This window comes from Megalobrama amblycephala, linkage group LG2, assembly GCF_018812025.1.
Source record: "Megalobrama amblycephala isolate DHTTF-2021 linkage group LG2, ASM1881202v1, whole genome shotgun sequence".
Classification (NCBI taxonomy): Eukaryota; Metazoa; Chordata; class Actinopteri; order Cypriniformes; family Xenocyprididae; genus Megalobrama; species Megalobrama amblycephala.
The window spans coordinates 27421005-27432225 of NC_063045.1; the positions used below are offsets into that span (position 1 = coordinate 27421005).

Genomic DNA, 11221 nt, shown 5'->3' on the forward strand with positions numbered 1-11221 from the left:
AGGTGTTCCTTTTTTGTCATTAGTCTATAAATAGCCCTCATGTTTCATTGTTATCTTTTCTAGCTTTGTTCCCTGTAATCTGCTGTATGTTTCTGTTTCAAGTCAGGTCAAGTCAAAAGTCAGGTCAAAAGTCAAGTCTTTGATTATTTTGTGTTTTGTTCACTTTATTGATTTAATAAACTGCACTTGGGTTCTTACTGCAACTTGCCTCTGTGGACTTATGTTACACCCGTTTAGTAAATCTGGCCCAGAATGTTCGTAAAGAAGGGCAATGCAATAGAGAATTTTGTAAATGAAGAATTTTTTGGTCATCACAAATGCTAATGGCTTTGTTTGTTTTGTTTATTTGTTTGTTTTGTTTCTTTTGGTAAGTGGGATTTGGATCACTATGAAGTGATTTGGAATTCAATCGTGCTGGGGAAAATCCAAATACTCTCCGGAATCAAAACGCATGTTATTGCCTAGTGTAGAGTGGGCTGCAGTGTCTCAGTTTTCAAGTCTTCAGTTCTGTAGTTTCGACCTGTATTGCATAACTGTTTACTTGTAAGCAGACCGAAGCATATAGAGCAGTAGCAGATAAAGACTGTTTGCTGATAGCTGCAGGTGAAAGTTCAGTGTTTTGTGTAAGAGTTGAACTGTATTCTCATCTGCCATGCCTTTGACAGCTCTCTAGCAAAAGGGTGCGGGAAATCTGGAGATGAAGATGCAGCCTTTCCTCTTGGTCTTGTTCGTTTGTGTGTTCTGGCAGCATGGCAGCACCTCCTCCATGCCAGCTGAATGCCAAGACACAGCTGTGGTAAAGGCAGCAGAGGAGACCTTAGAGCAGATAAATGCAGACAGACAGGAAGGGTATATCTTTACACTGAACCGACTTTATGATGTCAAACAAGACATAAAGGTGAGTGTGTTAATACTAGCAACATTTTCATTTATATGGATGCATTTGAATTGGTTCTTACAGGAAAAAACAAATGGATCAGTGCTAAACAAGAATCTTGAATAAAATCTTGTGGGGGAAAAAGTGGATGTCAAGTAAAAATTAAGGTTACAATTTATTTCGATGGTCCACTTTAGACAATCTGTTATCTATAAGTAACTTTGCATCTACATGTCAACTAACTCTCATTAGAGTATTAGACTGTAGTAGACTGTTAGGTTAGGGTTAGGGTTAGAAGAATAAGTTGACATGTAGTTGCAAAGTTATTTATAATCAGTAGAATGACTGTTAGTGGAGCATCAAAATAAGGTCTTGGCAGATATTAAGCAGACAGCCTACTAATACTCTAATGACTGCTAGTTGACATGTAATTGCAAAGTTACTTTAAGTTAAGTTAAGAAATAAAGTTTTACCAAAATGAATAACATAATGACATATTTATACCTTACACCTATGTCAATATTTAAACTATTAAAATTGTCAAACTGATTATCAAGTAATTGATTGTTGATGAATTATTCACTGAAATAGTGCTTTGATATTGATTTTATAACTTCATTTTTAATTTGTTTTTCAGTTTGTTTGTACATCTTTTTTTCAACTCCTCTTCTCAGGTTCATATATTAAAATATATTTTAAGCAAAAAGAATGATTGTGGACTGCAGTAAAGTTTATTGATACTGTGCAGGGACTTGCATGCTGCAGCAGCATAATTAACTTTATAACAAGGTGAAATATTAAAAATAAATAAATAAATAAATAAAAATAGTCAGTGTATAGCAATTACAGAAGATTCCAACACAATACTGACCAATAAATCCCAAAACATAGAAGTCTAAATAAACAGATACCTGTCAGAGCCTAAGTCCAAGTCCATTTTACTGACATTTGACTCAGGGCTTGCCATCCAGTCAGTCAAGGGTAGAACTGTCAGCGGATGGTGAGAAGTCCCAGTATTGTGTCATGTTTCTTTCTTTTATTCTTACCCAAAACAGAATTTAAAAAGATATGGAATGAATAAAAGATACACACATTTTAAATACACGAGTGTGCATATCTGCATATCTTAATTTAATCTTTCATTTATTTTTCAAGATAAAAAAAGTATTTTCACAAATGACATTTGCAATTAGAAATATTGAACTAAATTAACATTGCCATGTCCAAATAAATAAGTAAATAAATAAATTAAATTTGAAAAAGTACATTTACATTTTTTACCAAATATATTGATTTTTGGAACTGAAATCTAAAAAAAAAACACAATATGGATTAATCTTGCCATGTCCAATAAATAAATAAATAAATAAAATGATCAGATATTTTTAAAATATGAAGAACTGTATATTTTTCTTTTTTAATTGTTTCCTTTTTTTACTGTTATACAGTAGGGGGAGCTATTACGCATATCTTAAAGAGTGCAGACTCTCTGGATCAAAACACAGGTGAAAAAGAAGCAGAAAAAAGCGATAGAGACATTGCTTACGCAAATGTAAAATAATGCAATCATCAAAATTAAACAGCAGTATAAATCAAAACTGCCTTACATAACCAAATGAAATGTCAAACCAATAAAGAGGAAACGACTGTGAAGCTTTGCTGTGTTGATAAACTCAATCTACTCCATCGATGTTTTTGAACATCATCTGAATTCACAAACAAAATCGTTTGACAAAAATGCCATTTTCTTAGCTTTTGCTCAAAATGTTGCCTTTTTTAATGAAATTTCACACATTCAAGTGTTGTGAATAAAAAATGAATGCAAGAAGCCAGAATATTTTTTTTCTTTCTTTCTTTCTTTCTTTCTTTCTTTCTTTCGATACATTGTATGTTCAGATATTCATACAACAAAATATTCTGGGGGCCATGATTTTTTTTAAATTGATTTAAAAAAATGCTGCCACTGATTGGCAATAAAAAAATTAAGAGTTAAAGAGTTAAAAAGCTTGGATTTTTGAAATGTTATTCCATGATTGTCATGCTTCTAATAAAGGCAGAAGGCGTGAGCCATTTACACCTGTCTATAGATGTTCTGGAAACACAATGTCATGTGATCAGCAGGAGAAAATGGAAATCCTGTGCTATTAAGGGGATTGGTAATCTACCGGTACGTATTTTACGTATTACGTATTTTAGAACTGTCAATTACTTTAGTATGTGTTATATTATACTTGGGTATATATTTATATCTTGTTTGACCAAAGAGTTTACTGTTATCTAAACTATATTAGGTGTTCGGAACATGTGATGCATCTGTTTCCCTTCAGAGCACCATCAAAGTTCAGAATTACAACTGCACCATCCAACAAGGTGCGCTGTGACTGCATTGAATCACGCTTACTTATATGTTCTGTCCATTACCACAAAAAAATAATTACGCCACATCTTAGAAATGGCTTGCAGAGAGATGCAGAAAAGTGCTGCTCATATATTTGTCAAAGGATTTATATTAATTATTGTGCCTTTTGCTCTTTAAAATTAACAAAAATATCTTTGGTGTGAGACTACTTTCCCATGAGGCTATGGTAAAGGAGTTGTTATATTCATAAATTTGAGGGATGAGCTGAAATTATTTCTGTGGTAATCGACAAATTGCCTCTCAAAGTAATTGCAATGAACCTGGAACATTTATAATGGTACACATTTTGGTCAATCTCAGCATTATGTTATGCAAATAGCTTTAGATAATAACCACTAAATTGTATATTTCACTGTTGCTACTGACTGTACTGTACTAAACGTGACTCTGGAATCATTTTAATATGTATGTTGAGCACAAAAAAAGCCTTTGATAGAAGCTCAGAGAGCTTAACATGAAGGAAAGCACGTTTTATATGTTATCTAACTAGTCAACAACTTGGATTGCAGATTTGTTATAATAGTAACAGTAATGACTGGCTGGCTTTATGAAATGCTTTTGTCCATAGATACAATACTTTTTAGAACAATGCTGACTTCTCCTCACTGTTTACAGTGGCAGCTCGAGCTATAATAAACACTTGCCCTGACTGTCCAACTGCAGAACGGTTAGATGATCCAGTTATATCTGAGACCACAAAGCTGGCACTGCAGAAATTTAACAAAGAGAATGCTTTCCCCAATTTCTTTGCTCTTCTGAATATAACAGCAGCCAGCATGCAGGTATGTCAAAACCAATAAATCAGTCGATTGATTTGTTCTGTCCTGCACAGATGGCAGAAGATGTGTATTGTGTGTTTTGCAGTGGGTTGTGGGTCCGTCTTACTTTGTGGAGTTCACCATTCAAGAGACCGACTGCAAGAAAAACACTACCGATACTGACTTCACGCAATGCATACTGAAGGATTCAGAGTCAGCTGTAAGCACTTATTTCAGTTCAATAAACAACAAGCCAGGAATACAAAATTAATCCAATTTTTAAGCTAAATATTAAGAACACTCTTTAAACTTGCTTCATATTGCCTTTGCCATTAAAAGTGTAAGTGTAATAACCTTTTTTTCTATTGGCTAAAGCACAAGGGGTTTTGCACTGGTTCACACACCACTGCTGATGACGGACTGGAGATCAAAGTTCCTGTAGAGGTCAAATGTGAAATCTTTCAGCCAATGGTGGGTGGTTTGCATTGCTGAAGAGTGATTAAAAGTAGCAATGTTACTAATTCAGCTACATTATTCAGTAGTGTAACAGTAGTTCTGAATTTATTTTTTTTTAATCTTTCTTTAGTGTAGCGTGAAACAGGAAGTTGGGTCGGACATATCTAAGAGAAAAAAATGCAGCTGCAAATTGCACACACAGTTAAAAATTTTGGGATTGGTAAAAAGTTGGGATTATTTTTGAAAGATTTCTTTGATCAAAAAACAGTAAATAGTATTGCAGTTTAAAATAACAGTTTTCTATTATGAACATATTTTAAAATGTAATTTATTCCTGTGATTAAAGCTGAATTTTCAGCATCATTACTCCAGTTTTCAGTGTCACATGATCCTTCAGAAATCATTCTAATATGATGATTTGGTGTTCAAGAAACATTTCTGATTATTATCAGTGTTGAAAACAGTTGTGCTGCTGCATATTTTTCTGGAAACTCTGTTATATGTTTTTTTTTTTTTTTTTTTTTTCAGGATTCTTTGATTAACAGAAAGTTCAAAAGACCAGCATTTTTTTAAAGTAGAATTTTTTTTTTTTTTTTTTACATTATGAATATCTTTATTCTCAATTTTGATCAAATATTGCTGAATAAAAGTATTTTTCTTAAAGATGACCTATTCTGCCCTTTTACAAAGACTTGATTTTGTTTTTGGGCTCTACTTGAACAAGTTTTCACGCTTGAATGTTCAAAAAACACCTTATTTTTCTCATATTCAACAGTGTTACAGCACCTGTCTTCCCAGTCTGTCAGAAACACTGTTTATGCTTGGGATGTAATAGACGATTTTAAAATCTTGAATGATTTTAAAACATTGAGAGACCACAGACATTTGGGGAGTTTCGGTAACACTTTATTTTAGGGTCTTTTAACTAATAATTAGCATGCATATTACTAGAATATTGGCTATTTATTAGTACTTATTAAGCACATATTAATGCCTTATTCTGCATGACCTTATTCTGCATTTTTAATCCTACCCAATACCTAATCTTAACAACTGCCTTACTAACTGTTAATAAATTAAGAGTTTACTGAGGGAAATTCGTAGTTCCCTGAACAAAAAACCAATAGGATTTTTAATGTTTAATGTCACCGACAACCCCTGTAGTCCCATTTAGCCACCTGTTAGCAACTAAAGTAAAAGCTTTAAAAAAATTTACAAGGGAGTATTAGTGATATATAGTGTAGAATGAAACTTGAAAATATCTTGAGCTTGTGTTCTCCACAGACCTTATTTCAGGCATTTAACAAAAGCATCCGAATCAGTGAAAGACCAGTGTTGTGGAAATTCTCAATACAAATCTGACTTCACCACTGACAATTTAAACAACACCTAGTTGTTAATATAATACTACAGTATCTCTAGGCAATTCCCTGAATTCCTGAATACTTACAATACAATACAATACCTCCCTGAAGTATGGTGACGGCGTCCTGTCAAGAAGCTACTATCACTACCTCAATCACACTTGGCTGTTACTTTTGTTGTCTTTTGAGTGTAGGATCTTCTATTTATTAGCTGCGCAGCATATACCTGACACGACTTCCAAGTTGCTCTTTGTAGAAATTAAGTTTTATTTATGGCTGGGAGGTCACTTGTCACAACAACAGAGTGAGTCTCTATGAATAGAAAGATACATGCACATTTAAGTCTTACAGTTGAGTAAAAATCAATGTCTTCATCACTGTGATTTGTTCTGGTGATTGGTTTGTAATGATCTAAGCTAATTATGTGACTGGTCTTTGACCTGAGCATCCTTAGTCTGCATTTTCTGTACATTTCATGTTGACATAAAATATTTCCATCACACCAGTTTGTGATTTTCTTTTTTCTTATGGTGTACTCCAGGTTGTTCATCAGACCTCCAGACCTTTTGGATCAATATATGTTCTCTCTCCTCCACCCGTCCAAACTACCACCAGGGTCCCACCCTTGGCCAGCAACTGCCCAGGGGAGAGACGACACAGCCTTGGATTGAAAGAGCTGAATCTCTGATAGAAATAATCTCTTGAAGATGGGCCATCCAATCTAAACAAGCACTGTGGATGTTCACATTTGTCATGTGCCTTGTGTTGTCATTTTCAGATTTAGATTTTTCCAATATTACAGTTTTTTTTCCTATGCACAGTAGCGTAATATCGATAAAGATATGCCCAAAACAACCACAGTAATATGACATTAAAGAATGTCATGAAAGAGCCAGAGTCATAATTGATCCAAAAATTCTAGACAAGGAAGACAGAAAGTATATTTCTCTTAAATAAATGAATCCTGTTTTTGGACTATAGTACTTGCATTGTACATTAAAAAACACAGTATGTGAATGGCTGACAACATGAACATATATTACTTCATACTGTGCTAGTTGACAATATCTATAAAATTATAATTTGGCCGATACAATAATAAACAATGAATGCAACCAGTCAGAATCCAGGCTCTTTGATGAACAGGTATGAAAACCATTCAGTCCCTCCATCACAAGATACACGTTATCCTCTGGAAGTAAATTACTACTATCTACATTTCCTTTCACAATTTCTTTGTGAAAGAAATTTCTGGGGGAGAAGAAATGGGAACGCGGTGGCACCACGATGCAACCGCAAAGGGCACTTTCACTTTTGCGATCAAAGGAGCAGGGGCTTAAGCCACAGCCCCTCTAATTTTATTATTATTATTATTATTATTAATAATATGACAATTAAAACTAAATAAAATGAAACATATAGCCTAATACTGTATGTTAAATTCCCGTAAAATGAACTTCCCGTAAAATCCCCATGCGCCTACAGAAATAAAGTCATATAATCAAAGCTTTATTGGCATGACTGTTTGGTATTTACAGTATTTACAAAACATAGGCTATATGGTAACTTTAAGTAGTCTATTAGATAATACATAATGTTAACATTAAATTAAGATATCAGTGAATGGATTTAAAAGCACAAACCGATCATTTCGTGTCTTAGGACATCACTGTGTCGTCATGAGCCACAGGGTTTAATTTGGATTTGTCTATGCAAGTTTTTTCTACTCTTATTGAAAGAGTTCCCATTCACTCGCATTATTTGACTGACAGACAGCAACGGTTACAGTTAAAAATCATCATTTCTGTTCTACTGAAGAAACAAAGTCACCTACATCTTGGATGCCTTGGGGGTAAGCAGATAAACATCAAATTTTAATTTTTGGGTGAACTATTCCTTTAAGGGCATCCTCCATGGTCATAACAGGACCAGTAACGTGTCTATGCTTGACCTCTTAGGTCAAATCAGGGCTGACAGGAAGTTCATAAACGATCTCTGTGGTTGTGTCGAGGCAGACAGTCAGTTCAGGAACTGTCAGAATATTTTTATTCAATATACAATAAACAATTGTAGTATTATTATGAGACTATGGAATTATAAAATCCAAAAGCATCAAAAGTATCTTGTGGCCCATTGGCAGTAGCTGTGAAGTCACATGATTCCATCAAACAACATGTGGCTGTGGAGATCAAAGGGTTATTAAATCACTGTCCAGATGTGTATGTCATGTGGGGATACCTTATCTCTGGGGATGAGCAAGTGTCCTTGAGAAATGCTGAGTAAGGCCCAATTAAAGGCTATTTTTTGAAAATAGACCAATTGGCAGTATTCCACAATTAGATGAAAGACAAGGGGAGTGGACTTTAATGGTGGGAAGCAGGTGTGGCGATTGAGCTGTAATCTCATAGGTTAACAGCTGATGAGAGAAGTATATAAAGATGGGGACTCAAACTAAGACATACTTGTTGATTTGCTCAGTAAAGTCTAATTTTGACTTCTGGAACTCCAGAACTCTTGAACTTCATTTGCAAGAAAAAGATTACAACAGAACAACCTCTGTGGTTGTGTCGAGGCACACAGGCAGCTCAAGAATGAACTCAGTGGTCATATCTGGACAACAAGAAACTAGGTATGTGGGCTATGAAGCAGGACTCATGGGCTAAAGCGGGCTCTGGAGCGGACTCATGGGCTGAAGCAGGTTCTGGAGCAGACTCATGGACTGGAGTGGAATCATGGGCTGGAGAGCAATGTGCAGCCCAAACACACAAAATGGCCACGGCTATAACAGGCAGCACTGAGGATAGCAGTACAGCCTCAGAAACAGGCAGCACTATGGTAGACAGGTTTAAGGTTGCAGGCTTTGGAATGCCAGCTGCTTTTGCCGAGATCAGCTGTGGGTTCGCCAAGAAGGGGATTAGCTTCTGATGGCCTTGAAACACCTGAATGTCTTCAAATGTGGCATTCATGACAATCGGGAACACTGGTGTGGCGACTCTGGAGTGTGGAGACACTGGCGTGGTGGTCATGTTGGCTGAAGACTCTGGCATGGCGGCCATGTTGGCTGAAGACTCTAGCGTGGCAGCCATGATGGCTGGAGACTCTGATGTGGCGGCCATGACGGCTGGAGACTCTGGCATGGAGGCCATGACAGGACAATGCTCTGGAGTGTTGGCCACTGCAGAAGTGCCGCATCTCTCCTCCGCGACTCCCACAGTAAATGCAGAGCCTGAACTGCAGTGCAAGATTGATGTAAAATTCCAGCGTCCAGTTAGGGTACCACAATGGCATACATAAGCGGCTCTGAGAACTGAGGAGACAAGGTAGGGAGTGTCTCCTCAAAAAAAAAAAAAAAAAACTGGATGAGAAAAAAAACCGATATTAGAAAAAGTAAAACAATGCAAATATTACAAAATATGACAATAAAAAGTGTAAAAGTCACTCATTTTTATAAAGTAACAGTGTCCAACAGTGACACCCGCAGGTGAAATTACTGCAGGAGGCTTGCCTCCTCTGTCCCCATTGGGTTAAAACAGACAGCCTAAAGCTTGCAGTGTGTTTAGTGGGGGGTAATTGGGAATGAATGGGGGAAAGTCACATGAGAGGAAACAATTCCTCTATTGCGCTTTGATTAGATATGTCCGATTTTGATTGGATATGAGTGGTTCATGCAAAAAATCCCACCTCTTGTTTTCATGCGTGTTCTCATCGGCCTGAATGAAGACAATGATGCCGTTAATGCGAAGACTAATTAAAAAGTAAGTAAACAACCATTTCACCACTTTATGTCACATCAAAATCAAACTTGAAATGGCCTGAAACATGATGACTGTGGGGGTTTTTAGTGAGCAATCAGCTTGGAGATCTTCGTGACTGTGACCAGTGTGTACATGCTTGATGACAGCTGAAAATAAGTTGACTATTAAAAAGAAAAGCTGAACATTAGTTCACAAACAATATTTGTGACCCGTGCTGGCAAAATGAGTCAGAATGCACACTGGCTAATTTCGTGCTACAGGCAAAACAAGTAAAAAATGTCAGTCTTGGTCGAATTTTAGTTTTTCAGAAAAATTAGTTCATTAAGCCCTCATCTAGCAATCCTAATGCTCCAAATAGCGATTAAACATCTAAAAATATCTTTATTTGTATGTTTTCTGAGAGGAGTATCTTTCTGACCACGAGAAATGCCGTTTTTCTCTGCTCGCTTCTGGACGACTGGCTCTTCCCCTAGGCACAAATTTGGTATCGTTTTAAAGGGCAGCATTCCAACTTTGTGAATATTCATAGCGACTTCTCGATGGCATGAGTCTGAACCCATGGAATGTGATTTTCAAACTCATGCTGTCACGTTCCCATTCATTCCCGGACTACGTTTCCCACAATCCTCCCTGGCAATCACCTGCACTCACTTCACCAATCAGTAATCACCACACCCAGCTGCAGCATATTATTTGGACTATTTAAACCATTCACACACTCACATACTTTGCGAGGTCTTGTTAACTTCTATTACATTCTGAGCGTTCCTGATTCTTGTTGGTCTGCCTGTTTTTGATCCTGTCTGTTCCCTATATACAATATTCTGCTGCCTGCCCTTTGGACCTTTTGCTCTGTTTTTGGATTTACGATTGTTATCTGCCAGCCCTGACCCATTGCCTGTTCCTCGACTACGATTCTGCCTGCTCTCTGCCATACCTGTTTGCCACTGTTTGACCTTTGCCTGTTTGACCACGAGTTCTGCTAATAAAAGCTTGCAGATGGATCTTACCCCGTGTCCCGCCTCATTACACATGCTGATGTAAACAAAATCTTACTCGCGCTGACTGATAGATCCAAAGATGGTGCAATCCCAATATACACATATACACAGAATTAAAGTATTTCAAAAAATCTTGGCAAGTATTCACGCAAACATTATCTGTTATGTCTTAAGTGAACATTTGGTTAAAAGTTGGGGAAAGACATCTGATGATGTGTAACATTAACATTAAATTTGTAAGATACAGTTGGCCTTCTTAATATATAGGCTGTCTGTTTCATTAATGTTAATCAAACAATTATGGAATCATGAAAAAAAAGTTGAATGTATAAATTTTTCCTATAGATATGGGTTTTGACTTGGTTTGTGCCAAATTTGGTGGTATTACGACAGGGATTTTAAGGTTTGGTTGCTACATGATTTTGTTTTGGAACCTTCAGAAACCACTGATACATCTGAAGTAAAATCTGACAGGACATTGGTATCTACTTTGATTGCTGCCATTAATAATCAGGGACTGGATAAAAGAAAATCCACATGACAATGAAATTTGGCAGTTGCCCTTGAAGTTACAAAAGATTGTTAAAATAA

General features: G+C 36.4%; 1 protein-coding gene across 1 annotated transcript; it reads left to right on the forward strand.

Moving 5' to 3' along the window:
* The first annotated feature begins 622 nt into the window (after window positions 1–622).
* On the forward strand, window positions 623–6992 carry si:ch211-284e20.8 (uncharacterized protein LOC563738 homolog). Its single transcript, XM_048169021.1, has 7 exons — window positions 623–898; window positions 2931–3044; window positions 3169–3247; window positions 3912–4078; window positions 4161–4274; window positions 4430–4525; window positions 6416–6992. Exons 1-7 carry the CDS (start codon window positions 698–700, stop codon window positions 6560–6562), a joined length of 918 nt encoding a protein of 305 aa, XP_048024978.1. The 5' UTR covers window positions 623–697; the 3' UTR covers window positions 6563–6992.
* Window positions 6993–11221: the final 4229 nt, after the last annotated feature.

Bases quoted from the DNA above. Each gene is read 5' to 3' on its own strand.
- si:ch211-284e20.8 (XM_048169021.1), top strand. From the start codon at position 698: ATGAAGATGCAGCCTTTCCTCTTGGTCTTGTTCGTTTGTGTGTTCTGG. The intron at 3,045-3,168 runs GTACGTATTTTA...AAACTATATTAG, and splicing joins AGGGGATTGGTAATCTACCG to GTGTTCGGAACATGTGATGC. The intron at 3,248-3,911 runs GTGCGCTGTGAC...CACTGTTTACAG, and splicing joins CAACTGCACCATCCAACAAG to TGGCAGCTCGAGCTATAATA.